The 22,770-nt window shown below is 48.1% G+C and overlaps 1 protein-coding gene across 9 annotated transcripts in view; it reads left to right on the plus strand.

The window, feature by feature from the left end:
• The window catches only part of MYO16 (myosin XVI), a 539,824-nt gene that overhangs the window by 439,699 nt on the left and 77,355 nt on the right, over positions 1 to 22,770 (plus strand). For 7 of the 9 annotated variants that reach the window (XM_084982290.1, XM_084982289.1, XM_084982291.1 and 4 more), the window contains one exon: positions 15,690 to 15,786. In XM_084982290.1, the coding sequence (XP_084838416.1) occupies positions 15,690 to 15,786 (97 nt within the window). Of the gene's footprint in view, positions 1 to 15,689; positions 16,297 to 18,784; positions 18,927 to 22,770 lie in introns of those variants that run through there. The other 2 variants (XR_014819944.1, XR_014819945.1) reach the window with 1 other exon arrangement.

The raw sequence follows: 22,770 nt of genomic DNA on the forward strand, positions 1-22,770 counted from the left end.
TGTGCTGCGCTCTTTCCAACTGCACTCACCTCGATCTCTATCTCTTAACGCAGCCATCGAAAGATTCCAGAACTTGAAAGGCGTAGATGATGCGTCGCAGCCTGGGCTTTGATCAAAGGCACTCTTAGGGTCCTTTGTGAGTCAGAGCAGATTACTTCCTGTAGTTAGAGGCTTTTTTAAGTTTCTCATTCACCTGGTAGACAGGGCAAACCGGCTGGCGGACTCTCACCAGCATCCTTCTTGCCGAGCTGTCAGCCCACTGACCCTTAGAGAGCCAGGGCTTCTGGAGGCCAGGCCCTGACTTCATCTTGCAAAGAAAAGGGGGGGGGCAGAGAAGAGGGAGGAGAGGAGGAACTGGACTCCAGGGAAGGAGCGTTTGACTCTGTCCTGTGTTTAATGCCCGCTCTAGCCTGAGAGCTGAGACTTGGATGCTCAGGCACCCAGAGGAGACAGCAGGGGTGGGAACCATTCCCGGTGAAGAGCCCAGCCTGGGGGGCGGGGGAGTTGCTGACCTCACGGTCCCTGCTGAGCAAAGGCCAGCGGAGAGCATCCTGCTGCCATGTTTGGCAGCTCCCCCCGCTGGCCGGTCGCCCTCCCTATCCTGGGCCTGCTCCCATCCTGAGGTTGCCTGCTCTGCGTAGTTGCTGCCTGTCCCTCCTCCACCCGCGCATAAGCTCAACAGAGAAGACTGCAGATGCCCAGTCTGCTGCTGTGTCTCCAGCACAGGGGACAGAGAAGGACAATACATATCTGCTGTGCCAACGAATGAGTCTTCGTCAGTAAGAAACCCTCAGAACTCCAGGCCAAACTATAATTCAGAGAGATCCAGGCACCCACACGGTACCAGCAGCGCGAGTCACAATCGCCAAGACATGGAAACAACCCAACTGTCCATCAGCAGATGAGTGGATTAAGAAAGCGTGGTGTATATACACAGTGCACTACCACTCAGCCATAAAAGAGAACAAAACAGTGCCACTTGCAGCAACGTGAACGGAATTAGAGATGCTCATAGGAGGTGAAGCAAGTCAGAAAGAGAAAGACAACTACCATATGATATCACTTACATGTGGAGTCTAAAATATGGCACAAATGAACCCAGCTACAAAACAGAGACAGACTCACAGACACAGAGAGCAGACTCATGGTTGCCAAGGGGGAGGAGGAGGGAGTGGGGTGGATGGGAGTTTAGGCTGGAAGATGCCAACTGCGGCAGTTACGCTGGATGAGCAATGAGGTCCTGCGTACAGCGCAGGAACCGCATCCAACCACTTGTGATGGAACGTGATGGAGAACAATATCGGAAAGGGAGTGTATGTAAACGGGTGACTGGGTCACTCCGCTGTCAGCAGAAATGGACACAACGTTGTGAATCAACCATAATTTTAAAGAGGAAGCCCCCCCCAAACCTCCTCTGTACTTTATGTACAAATATACGTAGACACACACGAGTCTTTAAAATCTGGCATAAATTCGCAACAACCTAGCAGTGCTAGTATCTGGGGATTTGTCTCAAGATGAGAGTCAAATGGAATTTTAGCTTCTATCTATCTTGAGAAAGTCACTGTATTTTCACACATTACTTCTGTAATTAAAAATGTTTCTTAAAATTTGTCACCGCTGCATAAATACAATTGAAGCCGAATATTATGTAGGTTCAAATGAATTATTTTAAGCATTTATGAAAAAACGGTAAAGCACGGTGACTGCATTCTCCAAGGCATGTTTGTCTCCAAATTGTGGTTGACCTACTGTGCAGTTAACACCACGGGCTCGCACTTCTCCAAGGACGCTTCACGCGATTTAAATTGGTCACCACGAGTTTTGACAAAACCAAAACCCTGGCATCATTTCCTCTACATGCTCAGCACCGCACCTGTCACGGAAGGTGGTTTTATTTTGTCCCGAGGTGAAGAAAAGTCACGAGGTCGTGATGGCTAGAAGGACACCTTGTTTGGTAGTGGTTTCTTGTTCGGGTTAATGAAATGACTTATTTTAAAAAGACACTGGACAAGCCAGAGCTTTATCCTTATCTCAAGGCAGAATTTAAATAAGTGGTTCAAAAAGGAATAGAAGGTTCTGGAAATGATTTTTTTGTTGTTGTTGTCTTTTTTTATTTTGATTTATTTTATTTTTTAGGGCCATATCTACAGCATATGGAGGTTCCCAGGCTAGGAGTCGGGTTGGAGCTACGGCCGCCAGTCTACACCACAGCCACGCAATGCCAGATCTGGGCCACATCTGTGACCTATACCACAGCCCACGGCAATGCTGGATCCTTAACCCACTGAGTGAGGCCAGGGATCGAACCCACAACCTTGCGGTTCTTAGTTGGATTTGTTTCTGCTGCGCCACAACGGGAACTCCAGTTCTGGAAATGATTTGAGTGGACTCTACATGACCAGCTGCCAGGCCGGCGTTCCGTCTCACCAGAGGTTTTTTTTTGTTTTCAACTGCCTTCAAAGCAAAAGCCACAGCTTTTAATTTTTTTATTAATTTGTTTAATTGTTATTTCCCCAATACAATTTTTTCCTACTGTACAGCATGGTGCCCCAGTTACACATACATGTACACATTCTATTTGCTCCCATTATCAGGCTCCATCATAAGTGTCCAGACAGAGTTCCCAGTGCTACACAGCAGGATGTCATTGCTCATCCATTCCAAAGGCAATAGTCTGCAGCTATGAACCCCCAGCTCCCCAACCACCCCACTCCCTCCTCCCCCGCCTTGGCAACCACGAGTCTCTTCTCCAAGTCCCTGATTTTCTTTTCTGTGGAAGGATTATTTTTAATTCATGCAGCAAAGAGGCTGTGGAATCCTTCATTTATGGGGGGAAGCAAATTCCAAATAGTTTGACAGCAAGTGAATAAGTCATTAGTTCTCAACCTTCGACTATTTGGGATTTTGAAAATGACCCGGGCATTTCATGTATTTAAGTAGAGACGTTTTAAATTCAGTCCTGCTTTAAGGTTGCTGTGAAAATAATCCCTACAAGGGATTTATCAAACCCTTTCGGTTCCGATCCCCCAAAAGCCGGAGACCAGGGCCTGCAGGCACTTCGGCGCCCGTGGAACATGCCCGTTATGTCATTTATGTAAAGGGGAACTTTTGAAACTAATTCGAAGTGGAAAAATAAATGGTATAATCTGACTTTCACACATTTTATATGAATCGACTGGTTCGAGGATGCTTTCTTCTGTGTGGTTATTTGAGTGCTATATTCATTTTAAAGCCATCTGGAGGGCTGACTAATAGAGAAACAAATCTGTCAGGGCCCGTGCTCGAGGTGTCAGGGGAGCGGCTCCTGGGCACAGCACCGAGGGGCCCGGAGGACGGCCAGCCCCCACCCAGGAGGGCTTCACAATTTATGTGTCACTGTCGTTGCGGACAGATGGCTAGACCTTTGGGTGGGGCAGCTTTGTGGACAAGTGAAGAAGAGCATTCCAAGTGGGCTCCTGGGAGCAGGTGATTGTGGCACCTGCTGCAGAACGTTCTGGAAGGAGGAATTTACAGGATAACTTTAGAGAGATTTCACATTTCTCTCCTACTGTAAGGACAAGGAGTCAGATGCAAGAAGGCTTCCTCTGGTGATTCACTCAAGATAGTACAGATAGGAAGTGAGACACGAAATTAGAACTTTATCTCAGCTACCCACATAATATGATACTCCCCTGTGTGCGTGTGTGTGTGTGTGTGTGTGTGTGTGTGTGTGTGTGTGTGAGAGAGAGAGAGAGAGATCGGAAATAAATAACAAAAGGCAAAGCCCATTTTTAATGAAATATGCTTTTCCTGTTTGTGTTTATTCACTAACCAAAATTAAAAAAAAAAAAACCCACAATCATTATTTTCGTTATCATCATCCTCTAATGTAATTTTCCAGGAATGGCCTAGATTTCATTGCCTGTCTTTCTAAAATATACGGTCTTGGATGGCTTCACGCTCACAGTGCTGAGAATTGCAAGATGAACATTTACCATAACATTAAACAAAATCAGTTGGATGAAGGATTTATTAGTTCATTAATCTAAAATAGTCCAGGAGAGAAAAGATAATAAAAGTAAGAGCAAAAAAATGTTAAACTTTTAAGAACTCTTCCACTTTCTTCACATCTTCTAAGAAAAAGCAATCGTATTAGGGCCCCTGGCTCTTATTAATACAATAAATTAATGATTTAAAGCCTGTGTTTTATTACTCAAGGAGCACTTCATAAATCAACATTAAGTACAAGGGAGAAAAAAGCCTCTAAAATTATTCTTTCTCTCACATTCCTCCTCTTTCTCTCTGGCTTTGTTAGTGATGCTGAAAATAATAAAAATTGGGGATCTAAGAGTATCTCTTGGTAGCATGTGCATCATAACTAGGAATTACTATATATAGACACATACATTTAGTTCCTTTTTTCTCTTGTACAGAATATAGACACATCTATCTGAATATGATTTTGTTATAAAAGTGTTCAGTGTTCATAAGAAATTTGAAAATAGATAAAATTAAAGAAGAAAATACAGATCATCCATAAGTGAACTGCCTAGAGAAAAACTACTCTAAATGCTTGGTGTGTACGCACTAACTCAGTTTTTGTGGGGTTTTTTGTTTTTTAATTCCTATTTTTATTTTTTGCTTTTTAGGCCCAACCGGCCGCACGTGGAAGCTCTCAGTCTAGGGGTTGAATCGGAGCCGCGGCTCCCTGCCTATGGCACAGCCACTGCCATGTGGGCTCCAAGTCACACCTGTGAGCTACACCACAGCTCACGGAGACACTGGACCCCGAACCCACCTCCCCATGGATGCTAGTCGGGTTCGTTTCAGCTGAGCCACAACAGGAACTCCTCTCACTCGGTTTTTAAAATAATATTACAGATGTTTGATTTTTGCACCGTGCGTCTCCCTTTTTTACTCTGAACTTTATTGAGGGCAAACATTACGTCTCTTTTTTTCTCATATATTTTCATGCACACGCGTGTGTGTATGTGTGTGTGTGTTTCACGATAACATCCCCTGGGGTCTGGGTTACCATAGACACTCAAGCAGTGTTTGTTGAATGAATGAATGAGCACACCTCCTACCTATCATCACAGGTTCCTTTGGGATTGCAAATACCTACAATCAAGTCTCTCTGATACGTGTGGTAGTTTCTTTCTTAAAGTGACTTTCGGCTCGTGAAGCAAAAGGCTTAGTGTCATATCTGGCACTCAGCAATCGCTAAGTGAAAACTGAACGTCTACTCCTCATCCAGTTTTCATGTCCTAGAAATCAAGCTGCTTTCCTCCGACTCCAAGTCTGTGGATTGAGCAAGCGATGGGTGTTTATTGAGCTCCATTTGTAGGCTGAGGTTACACAAGGCAGTCGCGATGCAACGTTAGAGAGGGGTGGCCTGTCCCCCCGCTCAGGCCTGACAGTCTAGTCTGGGGGGATGGGGTGGGAGCACAGGCAGGACATGAATAAGTCATTCCAGGCGAGGGCCTGTGCTCCCTCGCTGGGAGGAGAGAAGCTCGGATCCCGGGATGGCAGAACCACAGGGTCCCTTGCTGAGAGGAGCGGGAATCAAAACCGCCCAGGTTCATGCTGAGGTCTGGGGCCTGGAAGGAGCCAGTCATGTGACAGCGCAGGAAGCAGGTGGGGCGAGCAGAGGGCGCCCACCCACGGGAGGGGAGGCCAGCAGAGAACTGCTGGAAGCAGGACAGCGGAGCCTGGAGCCTCCACGGGGAGATGGGAGAGGCCTCGCTGTAGGGCGGTGCTTCTCCGCGAGGTCGTTTCACTGTGGCCTCCCCCCATCCCGGGAGAAAAATGAATGAGGGGGTAGACCTGGGAGACGAAAAAGATCTTGGCTGTCGCCGTGGTTCATGGTCCTTCAGGGACCCATCTTCCCGACAACCTGCGATTTTTGTTTTGTTTTGTTTTTTATTTACTTTTTTATTTATCTTTTTCCGCTGTACAGCATGGGGACCAAGTTACAGTTACCTGTGTACATTTCTTTCCCCACCCTTTGTTCTGTTGCGATGTAAGTATCTAGACATAGTTCTCAGTGCTACTCAGCAGGATCTCATTGTAAGTCCATTCCACGTTGCGTCCGATGACCCCAAGCTCCCGATCCCTCCCTCTCCCTCCCTCTCCCCCCAGGCGGCATACAAGTCTATTCTCCAAGTCCAGGATTTTCTTTTCTGTGGAAAGGTTCATTTGTATTGTATATTAGATTCCAGCTATAAGTGATATCATATGTATTTGTCTTTCTCTTTCTGACTTATTTCACTCAGTACAGAGTCTCTAGTTCCATTCATGTTGCTGTAAATGGCATTATTTCATTCTTTTTTATGGCTGAGTAGTGTTCCATTGTGTATATATACCACGTCTTCCGAATCCAGTCATCTGTGGGTGGACATTTGGGTTGTTTCCATGTCTTGGCTATTGTGAATAGGGCTGCAGTGAACATGCGGGTGCCTGTGTCTTTTTCAAGGAAACTTTTGCCCAGATATATGTCCAAGAGTGGGATTGCGGGGTCAAGTGGTAGTTGTATGTACAGATTTCTAAGGTATCTCCAAACTGTTCTCCATAGTGGCTGTACCAGTTTGCATTCCCACCAACAGTGCAGGAGGGTTTCCTTTTCTCCACACCCCCTCCAGCATTTGTTATTTGTGGACTTATGAATGGTGGCCATTCTGACGGGTGGTATCTCACGGTAGCTTTGATTTGTGTTTCTCTCGTCATCAGCGATGATCCGACAATCTGGGATCTTAACAGCTGCTGTTAAGATTGGTCACGGCTGTGCCCAGTCCGGTTCTGTCTCCTCTCCCTCAGTCCAGGGTCCCCCAATTCCGGATTTATTTAGTCACTCAACAAGCCCTTATTAAGCACCTGTTGTGTTGCACAAACCTTGGCATACCTAAGGGGTCTTTTGCATCAGAAACCAGTGTCACCCTTGGGCAGAATCCTCTTGCTGAAAATGGATGCTTAGAGGGACAGTAACTCCAGAGACGCAGAGCAGGGGTGGATGGACGGGGAGGGGAGGGGGACAGAGGAGGGACAGAGCCTCACAGGGACTGCCAGGCAACAGACTCATCACCTCGTACTGACTCCAGCAATGTCTGTACGCACCCCGGGAGTACAGGGGACTGTGATGGTGCTTACGCGGCTGTGAATCCTGTGTAACAGGCACATGCCAGGGGCAGGGTGATGCGTACTGACGTTACTGAGGCCACTGTGTTAAAAAGAAAATCAGACTAAAGGTTTTCCTTAAATGAACGCACGAACTTAACCAGTGCACTTGCCTCCGTGATTCTGGAGCTAATCAGCCTTGCTCAGGTTCGGCTTTGGATTGCTTTTCGCAACGTGTTGCTCTGGGAGGAAGATGTCTGTGTTTTCTTTTAAGCGCTCTTGACCTTCTTGATTTGATTTCCGTAATGAAATAATACATAGGATCACCCAGTGAGTAATTCCCTCGTCAGCTCAAAATAGTAGTTTTTACTCATCACTGCCTACTCCTCGGGTCATGCTGTTCCAGGTGAGAATAATTAATTTTTCCTAACCTGTAATTATATGTAATTCGAGCCCAACTACCTTCTTCAAATACCAGAAGATGCAGTACTGTATTAGGTGTGTGTGGCTGTAATTATCTTTTCTGTGTTGAGGTTAGACTTCAAGAATAGTCTATTTATAACAAAGAGAAAAGAACTTAGATTTTAGTAGAAATGTACCTTTGAGGATGTTTAAAAGTACATTCAGAGCCCGACTGATCGGTGGAATATTTCTGCGTGCTAGTTTTTCAAAGATACCACGAAAATGTAGACCATCGAAATATTAATACTAAATATAAATACGCAAAATGGTGGCCTTTCGCAGAAATTTAAAGAAGCAAATGGGGGAAATATGTGAATTCAGTGAGGAAGGGATGGAATTGCGTTAAATGGTTGTTTTTCCGAGCTCCCCGAAATATCCTCCTTTCCTGTCTGTGGTCCTAGAGCCTGGCACCGTGTGTGGGATTAGGAAGGCCCTTGGAAAATGTTGGATTTATGGCTGGAGGGATGGAGAGATGGAAAGATGCAGGGAGGGAGGGATGGAAGGGTGGACAGACAGAAGGATGGAGAGATAGATGGAAGGATAGAGGGATGTTTAGAAGGCTGGAGGAGGGAGGAGGGATGGATGCTGAGTGAATAGATGGATCGGAGAGACAGAGGGTGGAATACGGTGGATGAAGGAGACACAGGGAAGCTGGGAAAGATACAAGATGCAGGCCACCTAAATCCTATGTGAAAATGATAAATGGCCAGGCACGGTGCAGGACTGCTCATAGCACACATGTGGAAATGGTGGGGCCGGAGGGGATTCTTTCTGTTTGGAAGCGATTACCCAGGAGGGACAGAAAGTGTCTGGAGTGGTAGAAAGAGAGAGAACTCTGTTTTAAAGGAGCGCGGTGACATTCTCAGATCAGCAGGAAGAAAAACAAGTCTGATGGGAGAGAGACACAGACATCAAAACACATGCAAGGATGTGTTGTTGTTATCATTGTCAATAAAGCTATTTTAAAACTGAACAGATTGACACTGGCAGGGCACTTTGAGCGATACCAAGGCACTTTTTGAACATTGTAATATTTCAGTGGAAGAAGTTGACTACTTTTAATGGTATTATATATCTTGTTTTTAAATGGGAAGTATTGATTTGAATAATGCTAAAGCTTTTAGAGCAAAGGAGATGAACATTTTTAAAGATTACTTTTTGTAATACGGAGGGCCTTTATTTATTAAAACTTTTTTGGAACATAGTTGACATATGCTATTGTACTAGTTTCAGGTGTACAACAAAGGGAATCAGTTATGCATGTACTTGTACAGGTATCCATTCTTTTTTTCTAAAGAGGTTCCTAGAGATTATTGAGCAGATTTCCCTGTGCTACACGGTAGGTCCTTGTTAGTCATCTCTCTTACATGAAGTCGTGTGTTTGTGCCAATCCCATCCTCCTAACTGATCTCTCCACCCCACGGTTTCCCCGATGGAAACTGTAAATTTGATTTTTGAAATCTGTGAGTTTGTCTCTGTTTTATAAATAACCTTCTTTTGCATCATTTTCATTAGAATCCACATATAAGTCACATATGAGATTCGTCTTTCTCTGCTTGACTGACCTCACTTAGAATGACAGTCTCTAGGTCCATCCATGTCGCTGCAGATGGCATTATTTCGTTCTTTTTGGGGCTTATATTCCATCGTATATACTGTGTCTATTGACAGCCATTCCCCTGTCAATAGACACTTAGGTTGCTTCTGTGTCTTGGCTATTGTGTGAACAGTGGAGCAATGAGGGGGTGCGTGTGTCTCTCTGAATTATGGTTTTCTCCAGATACATGCCCTGGAGGGGGACTGCTGGGTCACGTGGCAGTACTATATTCTGTTCTCTCAGGAACCTCCGTGCTGTTTTCCACAGTGGTTGCACCAACTTACATTTTCCCCAGCAGTGTAGGAGGGTTCCCTTCTCGCCACACTCTCTCTCCTAGAGGAAAACATGTGCAGCGCCCTCTTTGACATAGATCACAGCAATAGCTTTTATATTCCTTCTCCTAGAATAATGAAAATAAAAACAAAAATAAGCAAATGGGACGCACTTAAACGTAAAAGCTTTTGCGCAGCCAAGGAAACATTTAAAAAAAAAAATGAAAAGACAACCCACAGAATAGGAGAAAATCTTTGCAAATGAAGGGGTCGACAAGGGATTCATCTCCAAAATGTGCGACCATCTCATGCAGCTTTCTATCCAGCAAAACAAACAGCCCAATCAAGATGGGGTTAGGAGATCTAAAGAGACATTTCTCCAAAGAATACAGGCAGAGGCCAAAAAGCTCCTGAAAAGGGACTGGATGTCACCAAAGATGGATTTTCTATCTGTGATGACAAAGATGAAGCATTTTGTAGCAAAAAGATGAGCATCCACATAAGCTATTTCTCATTAAAAGCAGTATGTGCTAATGAGTAATAAAAGCCTGCCGATAGTTGTAGACATGAAAGGATGGCATCTGACGTCACAGCGGCAGCAGTGGTGACATCGTTCAGCAAGACCTCTGCGCCTCAGACGCTGTAGGCCCTTGATACTTCCTGTGCGAATCTCACACGGGTCTGTGCCCCCAGGGAGCGCAGGACAATTGGAAAACAGTCAAGAGCATCTGTTTTAGAGGAGGGAAAAGTGTGAGCTCTTCAGAGATTGCAGTCAAGATCATATTAAGGAGGCTTTGAATGCTCAACTCCCAAGTATGCATTTAGCTAATAGGAAATAAAAGCTCATGGACGAATTCTGGAATATTCATCAGTTGGAGGCAGGGCAAGGTGGGTCAAAGTGCAGATAAATAATTAGAGGGAAGAGGAAGGTTCTAGATTTTGGTTTGCCATCGTCTTATACCAGAGTGCGATGGCGCCAGAAAGAGGAAATTGAACATCTTTGGTCCTTGAACTGCCTAGATGCATTGTTATAAAATAAATGAATTCATATAATTTAAACACTTTTAACTTTTCAAAGGTTCCATTATTAGAAATAAATTAAATTTTAGATATCTGAGCTCGCTTTATAGCTAGCGTCCATTAAGATCACGTTCTTTGAGAGGCTGCTTTCTCCGTTCTGTCATTCCACCTACGTTCCCTCACTTTAATATGTGTAAATTATGACCTTTATATTTTGCCAACGTTATCCTCACCCACAAGTATTTCGCAGGCAAGTTGAACATTCAGACCAAAAAGGACAAGTCCAAGAATTCAGAGGTATTCTAGAAATACCTACAAGGCACATCAGTGACACCCACACCCTACGTTAAGGCAGTCATTGTCATAAAGTACATACTGGGTTGAGAATCCGTGAAGCCATCTGTGTTTCGAAGGATGAATAGGAACATGAGTAGATGGTTTGGAGAAAGGTATGAAAGCTATTCGTGTGTGTTAAGCTGGGGAAAAGAAAAAGATGAGTTCCCATTTTGGAACAGTAACCAACATGAGAGAGCCTCAGAACAGATCAACTCGAACATGCAGTGAAAACGCATCGTACTATACAAAGTCTAATAAACATTTCCAAAGAGGTTGAGCATTCTCCTGGAAATCACAAATACTCTTAAGCGTGAAAATAATATAATGAGCGTGCTGGTTAGAAAGACGACTCTGAGGGTCGTTTTGCCCATGGTTTCCCACCCAGCCAAAGGTGATCAGATAGAGGCAGCTGAAAAGGGGAGGCCAGGGATGCGGGCTTCCTGCCATCGGAGCAGGACACACAGTCCTCCACCCTCCCAGGGAGAGCAGCCCTCCTCTGTCTGCATCGGAAGCAGCACATCAGTGATGATGACGGAGGAGGAGCGGGGGACCTCACGGGTGCCCTCGCCACCGCTCCCTCGAGCAGCCTCCAGGCCACCCGCACGCCATGGCAACCGGCTATCCAGCCCTGGCCCGGGCCCCTCAGCCCCGACACCCATGAAGAAACAAGCCCTGAAAACTGATGCAGTCATTGAAACTTTCCAAGTCATCAGTGACAGTTTTCTTTCATCTTTTAAAATCTGTCACTTCAGAAAATAAAAAAAAAAAAGCTAATGGCTTTCTAATAAAAATAGCAATGACTCTAATTCACAGATGGCTTGCTTTTACAGGAGTCAGGATGACACGAACGTGTTCGAATCAGACAGGAACACTCTGCATCTAGGGAGGGCGCAGAGAGAGGACTCTGTAGCAGAGCGTGCCAGCCCCTGCTTTGCTCTCCGTGTGAGCGCATCTTTTTAGAAGAGACTGCAAGCAGCCTCGAGAATGTAGGTGATCTGAACATTTGGTTTCGTTCAGATGAATCTCAATTTGTTGGACTGGCTCGAGAGCCCCAGGGCACTGATTACAGAGCGACTTGATGCGAGGTCATCACACAGACAAAGCTGAAGTGGCCATCACCCCTCCCCTAGTCCATGTCATTAACAGGTGATGTACATCCCTGAAAATTTAGAAGTCATGCGATCTTGTCTGGATTTTCCTGATGAAGGTAGATTTGGAGATTTGTTTGTTTGTTTGTTTCACTAATCCTTGGCGAGCGCTGAGGCCTTAAGGACTGAAATGTATTATTCAAAAAAATTTTTTTGGCCATGCCCTTGTCATATGGAAGTTCCCAGGCCAGAGATCAGACCCGAGCCACAGCAGTGACAATGCAGGATCCTCAACTGCTAGGCCACCAGAGAACTCCTAGAATGGTTTTGAGGGAGAAATCTGAACTCCCACTACCTGGCCGCTTTCATTCTTGAAGGACAGAAGAAACATTTATCACAAACATGGTGTCTCTAAAAGACCAGCAACGATAAGCAAAGGCTAAAATGTCTAGTGAGCGCCTCCGAAGCTAGCCCATCCACAAATAAATCATACGGATTCATAATGGATGAATGAATCCACCTGCTGGATAACTTTATCTATTTATTTATTTATTTGTGTCTTTTTGTCTTTGTAGGGCCGCACCCGCAGCATATGGAGGTTCCCAGGCTAGGGGTCTAATTGGAGCTGTAGCTGCGGGCCTATACCACAGCCTCAGCAACTCAGGATCCGAGCCAAGTCTGCAACCTACACCACAGCTCACGGCAATGCCAGATCCTTAACCCACTGAGCAAGGCCAGGGATCGAACCCGCAACCTCATGGCTCCTAGTCGGATTCATTTCTGCTGTGCCACAATGGGAACTCCAAGATTTCAGTTTCTCATTTTCCTTTTCTTGGTGGACTTAGTGGCCCTCTGGGTTAGCCGAATCATTGCCCACACCCCCAACGTCTTTTTTTTTCTTCTTTTAGTCCCTCCATTGTTTGTTCTCTCATGTATCAACGTCCATGACGTATTTCCAGCTTGTCAAGTGACGTCAGAGCCCGGCTTCTGTTTTCCTTGTCTGCCATATCTTCTCTCCATCCTTGAAGACATTATCGTCTGTCTCTGTGACTCGCGTTCTGCTTCTACTCTCATCTTAGGGTTCACAACACCTCTTCTTGTTTCGAACCTGAATCCACCTTCCCCACAACCCTACCCCTTGTGAAGTTCAAGAATAGGCCCTCATATTCTTCATGAGATGTAAAGGTATATGCATAATGGCAAATATCGAAAGCAGTGCAATGAGAGAAATAAAACCACTCATAGGGCACTCTGGGGACCCAAAGGAAGGTCATCCAAGCCTTCCTGGAGGTGGGGACGTGGGTATCAAAGTCCACTGTGGAAGGTGGGTAAAGGAAGGGTGGAAGTGGCCAACAGATGAGCAAGACTTACAGAATCTTCCAAACCCAAATCATTGATGGCATCACATGGTCTGCTCACCAGAGCCAAACCCAACCATCCATTCTCCAGCCAGTTTTCTGCAGGAACTTGATACGTTTTGAATACAATTTCCAAAATTATTTCTATAAAATTTAGGTCTTCCAGTGTATTTATACACATTATTCACAAGATAGTGTCCGAGTGTTTTCTGGAATATTCACCACAATGCGCAGCCTCTTTCCTCATCCCTCTCCACCAGGCTGTCCCTCAAGACGGTTTGCTGTTTTCTGCTCCTTGCCTAGCTTTTCTGTTCCACAGTCACCTTCTCCACCCTGCCTGGAGAAACTCCTGCTTGACTGTCAAATCCAAACAGCTTGGAGATCACGCTTTTCAGTGGGTTCCACCCGGTTCCCTTAGTTCCCTCCTCCTCCCTGAAGGCCCTTGGACCTCCTCTGTCCTCACCGTGGGCACGCATCCGTGCTGGATCTGCTCACTGCTGATCTTTCCCAGTAAACCATGAGCTCCTTGAGGAGAGGGGCCTCTTTTGTGTCCCCAGATCTAGCACAATTCTCATGATAAACCCGCATGGCTTTTGGAATGGCTATCCGAAATGTCACTAGACCAGATCTGTGCCATCTGGTCCAGCTCCGTTGGTCTGCCCAGGGTCTCCATTGAATTGAAGGAGTAGAACTAGAACCCAGTTCTGGCTCCATCCAGAGGTCCTGCTGCCATGGGGTGCTCCTGCCACGGATGGGTCCATGACGGATTCCACCTGCTGTGTAGTATTGCTGCCTACACCTCTTTTGGAGTTGCATTTGGGGACCCAAGTTTGCATGGGTTTGCTTTGGGGATTTAGTTTCCTGCAAGGACTTGCATCCCACAGTCGACAATGAACAGAAAGATGACACGCTCCCTGCTTCCCGGGGCCTGTCTCACAGATTTGCTCTGCAGTGCTCACAGACAGTACCAACTGTTCTTCCTGTTGCCTGCCAAAATAAGTCAGCAGTAGAGAATGGAAAAAAAACACTATGAATTATGGAAAATAACTAGGGAGAGGGAACAGCCATACAATGGGGAAGAAAGCAACAATTCTCTGAGGCCACCCACTCAAATGCCTGCCTCAAACTTCAACTCACTGAAAGGAAACCCCATGAAGAGAAGCATCTAGTCAACCAGGGGCCTCTGAAACCCAAAAGTGGTGGAGGCCTGTCCCCCCATCCCTCCAGCTAAGGAGTCTGACCACCAGAATGCAAGATTCGGGTCTCAGTCTCTTGCAAAACTGTGTGTTTCGTGAAGCCGACAAATCGTGCCTAAGGGGGGAGTCAAACAGAAAGCAGGGAAGTGACAAAATGTGTTTGGAGTAAACTCTGTTTCCGTATGAAAAGCTTCATCAGCTATGTCTGGCCAAGCCCGGTGAAGGCACGTCTGACCTGACCTCAAAGCCTTTCTGGTACCTAAGGGTGGGTGTGCGCCTGCCAGCTTCCGGGGTCCCTGTGCCGTCTGATGCAGGCGGCGTGGGGTCTGCAGCACATGCTCCATTATCTTCTCATCGTCATGCTGTTGGTCTCAAGTGCTAGGAAGGTGATTAGGAGCACGTCGCAAGGTCACCTGAGCGGATTTTTTCCCTCATCTAACAACATCCCCTCCGAGCATCCGCAGCCCGTCCTGGTGTATTTCCCAGGCTCTTCTACAAGGATGTACACCGGCGTCCCCCAGCGACGGTGGGCGTTTCCATTGCAAAAGGCACTCCTTACACCTACCCCAGTCCCATGAATTCTCAGAAAATAAGCACAATGCACCAGAAAAGTATTTCAGAAAACACACGCATGGACATGGCTTGTTGTCATGTGTGTTTGTGACTGTTCTCTGGCAGAACCGTCTTCGGCCACAGCAGCAGATGCGGACTGGTTTGCATCCCGCCCAAGCTTTTACAACAAGAAAGGGTGTCGTAGAAAAATGCACTCCCAGTGAAACGATTTTGTAATGTCGGCTTTAAGTTGGTTTTGTCTTTATGGTTGGTCTTTTTGTTTGTTCGTTTTTCCTTTTTGTAGACTCCGTTTTGAGTTGAAGAAAGAAAAGGGTCATAAGAGGAAAAATAAGGATTTAGCTCTGGAATTTGGGGATTCCTTCATGAGAATGGTTGTATCTCCCAGTCGAGTCAAGACCAGGGGTTCTCTTTTGCACTGCAGGGTACAGCCATCACAACTGGAGTGGATGGGTATTTGCAAATATTCGTGACCGTGTGTACGCACAGCAAACATACCTATTAGAACAAAACCTTTGGGATTTTGATTCAGCGTAACGATGGTAAAAAATAAGGAAGATGTATTGGAATTAATCGTGTTCGCTTTATTCCTTCGAATCCTTTTCTGAAACGAAAAATCTCTTGCCTGGTTATTTTCCCATCGTTATTTTGGCATCTTCATGCTGTTAAATGTTTCCTTGCTGTTTGCATTTTAGATTGGAGTTCGAAAAGTCTTTCTGAAATACTGGCACGCCAACCAGCTAAATGATTTGTGCCTACAGCTGCAGCGAAAAATTATCACCTGCCAAAAAGGTAACAATTACACACTAACAGTTCTGAACTTTGTTGAGTTGCGACCTGCAAATCATTTCGTGCACCTCCAAGTTTAAGCGTTAAATGGGACCTACATTCTAGGGGACCACGCCACGGCCCCACATCCAGGCATCCCAGGGCGTTACACGCAGGCCAGAAAGTAGGTTTCAGGAGTTTAGGCAGCACCATGGCCGTTTGCTGTTTACCTGTCTCTAGATCCGAGCAGGCAGACACTGCTCATGCTTTATCTGACGGTCATTCCATTCGCAAGGCTGCATCAACTTTTCACCCACGTCATAGTTCACAAGAGGGGATCTTATGTATCTTTTAATTTATGCATCCCTCATCTTGAAAATATTTGTGCTGGCAGAGCCTTCCAAAAGCACAGGACATTGGAGTTCCCGTTGTGACTCAGCGGTAACAAACCTGAGTCGTATCCATGAGGATTCGGATTTGATCCCTGGCCCTGCTCAGGTTAAGGATCCAGCGTTGCCGTGAGCTGTGGTGTAGGTCGCAGACGCGGCTTGGATATGACATTGTTGTGGCTGTGGTGTAGGCCAGCAGCTGTAGCTCCAATTCAACCCCTAGCCTGGGAACCTCCATATGTCGCACCTGCAGCCCTAGGAAAAAAGGGGGGGGGGGCAGGGACGAAGCAGAGGACCAGAAGCGTGTGCCTTTGAACCCACAGTGGGACTACAACTTCACGTGACCCTTAAGTGCAGCTGTGGTGCCGGAATCCTAGGCCACTCCCGTCAGCTCTCGGGTTTGGGGAGGTTGCCACAGCCAATTAGCCATATCACCTTTTGTTTAATTCTGTGTATATATGCCTTGGGAAACTCTGTGACTTTAGTTTTCCCGTGTGAAAGGATGATAGTATTTGGAGTGTTATCTCTGACAGCCAGTTGCATCTGTTTCATCTTCACTTTGAGAGAATCCATTCAGAACCTTTTTTTCTGTCCAAACCCAAATGACCCTGGAAAAATAGGTACATTTAAAAAATCAAAATGCCTCACATAAAACAAACATCCTTAATAGGTGTTTAATTTTTAATTTGCAATTTTCCCTGCTGCTTAATCATTGGGCATTGTATTACCTAGCTGCGAGGAAAAGTCAACAAGAGAGGAATTAGTCTATATGTAACTCCTGGTGAAGCTGCTGTAATGAGCTGAGCTCTCTGATGTATCGGATCCTGTTCAAAACAAGCGCATCTCAGAGGATGCAGCGTCCTGCTTTATACTGTTCACACCTCTATCCGTTTGAGCGCCCAGGGGGATTTCTTCCAGGCACACCCCCGGCTGAACTCTCCTGTGGGTCCCGCATTTTCTGGTCAAAGCCCTGCGGCAAGCTAGTCTCCCACAGTCTCCGTTGCGAATGTAGCAAGTCCAGTCCGGGTGTAGATTAAGTTCCAAATTAAATCCCCCCTCTGCTCCCACGTAGGAGTTGGCCGTGGTTCTCACTGCTCCCTACGCAGGTGCCCAGATCCTCCGAGGGTGACAGGGGAGGGAAGAAGTAAGAAGTCAGCAGACAGGGCAGCCCTGCTGTCTGGCAGCTGGTGTGACCTGGCAGGCCGGCGGGTGCTAACAGGCTCTTGGCACATGGGGGCTCCTTTCAGCCCTCAGCTGTGCTGCCCACCCAGGAGCCCGCAAGACCTCTGCTTTGCACGTCACTAGTAATTCCCCGTCAGCACTGCCTGCGGGGGCCTGGGCTCTGTCCAAGAGAAAGTAGAGAAAGTCTCTCTCTCTCATTTTTCTTTTTTTTTTTTTTCTTTTTGTCTTTGTAGGGCCACACGAGAGGCATATGGAGGTTCCCAGGCTAGGGGTCCAATCGGAACTACATCTGCCGGCCTACACCACAGCCACAGCAACACGGGATCCAAGCCACATCTGTGACCTACACCACAGCTCACAGCAACACTGGATCCTTCACCCACTGAGCGAGGCCAGGAATCGAACCTGCATCTTCCTGGGTACTTGTCAGATTCGTTTCCACTGAGCCACAATGGGAACTCCGATAAAGTCTTTTTAAATGGCTCCAACCAGGCATCTTTGACTCCATCAGCCCTGCATGGTGCCCAAGAAACACAGCTGGAGACGCTGGCAGGTACAGGGTCCCCCACGGAGCCACCTTGCATTCAACCCCTCGCCTCCCAGGCCTTCCAGGCCACCGTGTCCTCCAAACCCCAGACCCCATGGCGCTTCCCTGGCTGGGGTCGGGGGCCGTGGAGGAGCCTCAGACGGCAACTCCGGAGCATGCACAATTCTTGTTTCTCTCTGGGTTAGGACAGCCAGGCCTCCTTTGTCCTTTGCTGGCGCAGGGAAGGGCCAGAGTTGCAAGCCTGCTTTTGGCTACCGCCTTTGCAGCTGGGAGCTGCAAAGTCCCCTGGGAGCTGATGAGACAGGCAGAGTCTCAGCTCCGCCCCCCCCCCCCCCCCCCCCCCCCCCCCCGCTCCCCCCGACCTCCTGGATCAGCATCTGCATGTGCAGCCTCAGGCTGGAGGTGGGACCGGGAGAGTCCGGTTTACAAGACCAATGCTCTGCTCCCAGCCCCGGCTGAGAATTCCATTTAATACCGGGCTATCCATGCACAGAGTGGGGCACGCTTTCTCCTGGAAATTTTCCTACGTGTAATTAAGAGGGTGTGTGTCCCCTCTTCTGTCGGGGTGCCTTCTAGAAATGCCTCCTCTGGTTGTTTGCAAAATGAAGTCGCTCCGCCCTGCGGGCCCGACGGAAAAGAAATAACCAGGACTCCACCTTTGCTTTTCCCCGATGATAAAGCTTGAGAACAGTTTTCTAAGAAAGGGCATCAAGACGAAAGCCATGATTTCCAATCACGTAAATGAAGTCATGGCTATAAAAGCTTTTTTTTTAACGACAGGCTCGGGAGTCCCCATCGTGGCTCAGCGGTAACGCACCCGGCTAGGATCCATGAGGCTGCTGGTTTGACCCCTGGCCTCGCTCAGTGGGTGAAGGATCCGGCGTTGCTGTGAGCTGTGGTGTAGGTCTCAGAAGCGGCTTGGATCCCGAGTTGCTTCGGCTGTGGTGTAGGCCATCAGCTGCAGCTCCGATTCAACCCGTAGCCTGGAAACTTCCATATGTCGTGTGTGTGGCCCTAAAAAGCAAAAAAAAAAAAAAAAAAAAAAAGCTCTTGAATGCAAAGCACTAATTGTTGATTTTTATTTTTACATCTCTGGGAACCGTTGCTTCAGTCCCTTTTGCTGGTATGTTCTTATCATATGGAGTCATTTCCAGTTTTTCAAGCGTTCCCATTTCTTCCTTTGTAAATATTGGGTGGAAGAAAGCTGTAACTTTCAGTCTTAAATTTCATCATTTCAATTGCAAATTATTCCTCACAGAAGTTTCTCTCTGACTGTGTACCTTCATTTTATCCTGCATGAAACTGGCAGCGAGAGACGAGCCTCAATTACCTATTTGTGGCAAGTTTATTTTTGGTTCTTGTCTCTTATTAAGGATACCACCATTTAGCAAGTAGTATAACAACTTTGTAAACATTTTTTTTTTTTGTCTTTTTGTCTTTTTGAGGGCTGCACCTGCGGCACATGGAGGTTCCCGGGCTAGGGGGTCGAATCAGAGCTGTTGCTGCCACAGCAGCGCCAGATCCTCAACCCACGGAGCGAGGCCAGGGATCGAACCCGCAACCTCATGGTTCCTGGTCGAATTCATTTCCGCTGCACCACAACGGGAACTCCTGACCATTTCTTAAGATGCTTTTCCTGAGAGGACAAGATGGCGGAGGAGTAGGGGGACACGCTCGCCCTCTCCCACAAACACAACAAAAAAAGCACATCTACAGAAGAAATGACTCGCACAGAACAACAACCAATCGCTGGCAGAGGAACCTAAACTCCAATAACGGCAAGAAGTTCGTGACATTATTGGGCAGAACGGGAGAAAAGAGGAGAGTGAGAGAAGGTGAATCCGAGCGGGACGGGCGCTCCCGAAAGGGAACTGCGGAGGAGAAAGGGATCCCGCACCCTGGAAAGTCTCCTACCGGGCGAAAGATCAAACGAACCGGAGGAATCTCCAGATGCAGAGAAGAGTGTAGCAGTAAGTCGGAGTACGGAAAAACGATCAAGAACCCAACGGACCATCTGAACTACGGGCACAGTCACCAAAAATTGAGACGCCTGGGTGGGGGCTGGGCACCGAATCCTCGGCTCCAGAGGTTAGTCCCCGGGAAAGGGCCGGGGGACGCCTGGGTGGGGGCTGGGCACCGAGACCTCAGCTCTGAAGGTTGGTCCCCGAGAGGGGGCCGGGGGACGCCTGGGTTGGGGCTGGGCACCGAGACCTCGCCTCCGAAGGTTAGTCCCCAAGAAAGGGCCGGGGGGCGCCGCCTGGGGGGGGCTGGGCACCGAGACCTCGGCTCCAGAGATTAGTCCCCGGGCTAGGGGGGCGGGGAAGAGCGGAAACTGCTTGGGAGGTCTCTAAACCATTTGACGGGGCAGAGACTGCCTGGGAGACTAGAAAACAAAGCTGTCGCAGAGGAAGGGAGCAATACTCTAGGGGCGGGGAAGGGGAAAGCCGCCTCAGAGGGAACCTGGGAGAAGAGCCTGGTCTGCGCCCGTGCTGGGGAGGGGAGAGAAGAAGGGGTGGGTCCCCATAGAATACCCCCCACGCCACAGCAAGCTTACAGGCCCGCTAGCTAGCAGAAAGCTGTGCTTCCCAGTGCATTCCCTCCCCCCACCCCCGCCACCCCCTACGCTCTCGCCGAACCTGGGGCTGCCTGCCATCCAGGAGGGCTGGCCTCAACAATTGCCTGAAGCCTACCACCGCAGGGGCTCTCCCTGCACAGGCCTGCTTGCCCTTTGGAGGGGCTACACTTCCACAGAGCAGCACCAAACACCACCAGCCCCCTAGAAAAGGCCTGCAGCCCAGAAAAGCTAGAACAAGCCTAGCCAGGCCGTGAATAGATCGACCTAATTCTCCGACGGTTTTTCTGAGACGGGCTCCCCCGGGGAGGAGCCTCTTGAGTCTCCAAGGGCCTTGCTACCCGCCCAAGACCCCAGGGGGTGCTAAGACCTAGTGGACCAGCTGCATAGGACTGCCAGCTCCAGGCAGGACCCCCTGCAGCCCAGAAAAGCTGCAACAAGCCTGGCCGAATTGGGAAAAGATCTCAGACGGTCTCTCTGAGTCGGGCTGTCCTGGGGAGGAGCCTCTTGAGTCTCCAAGGGCCCTGCTACCAGCCCAAGACCCCAAGGGGTGCTGAGACCTAGTGGACCAGCTGCATAGGACTGCCAGCTCCAGGCAGGACCCCCTGCAGCCCAGAAAAGCTGCAACAAGCCTGGCCGAATCGGGAAAAGATCTCAGACGGTCTTTCTGAGTCAGGCTGTCCTGGGGAGGAGCCTCTTGAGTCTCCAAGGGCCCTGCTACACGCCCAAGACCCCAGGGGGTGCTGAGACCTAGTGGACCAGCTGCATAGGACTGCCAGCTCCAGGCAGGACCCCCTGCAGCCCAGAAAAGCTGCAACAAGCCTGGCGGAATTGGGAAAAGATCTCAGACGGTCTTTCTGAGTCGGGCTGTCCTGGGGAGGAGCCTCTTGAGCCTCCAAGGGCCCTGCTACCAGCCCAAGACCCCAGGGGGTGCTGAGACCTAGTGGACCAGCTGCATAGGACTGCCAGCTCCAGGCAGGACCCCCTGCAGCCCAGAAAAGCTGCAACAAGCCTGGCCGAATTGGGAAAAGATCTCAGACGGTCTCTCTGTGTCGGGCTGTCCTGGGGAGGAGCCTCTTGAGTCTCCAAGGGCCCTGCTACCCGCCCAAGACCCCAAGGGGTGCTGAGACCTAGTGGACCAGCTGCATAGGACTGCCAGCTCCAGGCAGGACCCCCTGCAGCCCAGAAAAGCTGCAACAAGCCTGGCCGACTTGGGAAAAGATCTCAGACGGTCTTTCTGAGTCGGGCTGTTCTGGGGAGGAGCCTCTTGAGTCTCCAAAGGCCCTGCTACCCGCCCAAGACCCCAAGGGGTGCTGAGACCTAGTGGACCAGCTGCATAGGACTGCCAGCTCCAGGCAGGACCCCCTGCAGCCCAGAAAAGCTGCAACAAGCCTGGCGGAATCGGGAAAAGATCTCAGACGGTCTTTCTGAGTCGGGCTGCCCTGGGGAGGAACCTCTTGAGTCTCCAAGGGCCCTGCTACCCGCCCAAGACCTCAGGGGGTGCTGAGAACCAAGTGAAATCTGCTACCATCGTGGGGTGGACCTCCCAGTCCTGTCTGCCCTCAGGAAGTCCTCCTTTGCTTCAAAGAAACACTGTTAGTCCCATCAACACTCCAGAAAAGCCACACTGCCTCAAAAAAAGATTGACCAACAACGACAGCCCTCAGGAAATATTCCAGGGCAGTGACAAGGCAAACACTACCCGATAACGGAGAGTACAACTCCCTCAGGAGAAAGAAGACAACAAGCAAGATGAAGAAGCTGAGAAACCACCCCCAGTCAAACCAACAGGAGAACTCACCTAAAACAGTCAACAATGAAACTGATCTCTGCAGTCTGACAGACCTGGAGTTCAAAAGAGAAATAGTGAAAATACTGAAGGAATTAAGAGAAGATATGAACAGCAATGCAGATACCCTCAGAAAGGAGCTAGAAAATATAAGGAGGAGCCAAGAAAAACTAGAACATTCATTTGCAGAGATGCAAACTGAACTAGGGGCAGTAAAAACCAGAATGAATAATGCAGAAGAACGAATCAGTGATATGGAAGATAGAATAATGGAAATCACTCAATCTGGTCAACAGACAGAAAACCGAATCAAAAAACTGGAAAGCAATATAAGAGACCTATGGGATAATATAAAACGGGCCAATCTACGCATAATAGGAATTCCAGAAGGAGTAGAAAAAGATAAGGGAATGGAAAATATATTTGAAGAAATTATCGCTGGAAACTTCCCAAATCTAAAGGATACTGGATTCAAGATACAAGAAGCACAGAGGGCCCCAAACAAACTGAACCCAAACAGACCCACACC

Source organism: Sus scrofa, chromosome 11 (assembly GCF_054392235.1).
Source record: "Sus scrofa isolate SSC_HxYL_T2T_F1_AM1 chromosome 11, Sscrofa_HxYL_maternal_Yorkshire_Landrace_v2.0, whole genome shotgun sequence".
In the NCBI taxonomy this organism is placed as follows: Eukaryota; Metazoa; Chordata; class Mammalia; order Artiodactyla; family Suidae; genus Sus; species Sus scrofa.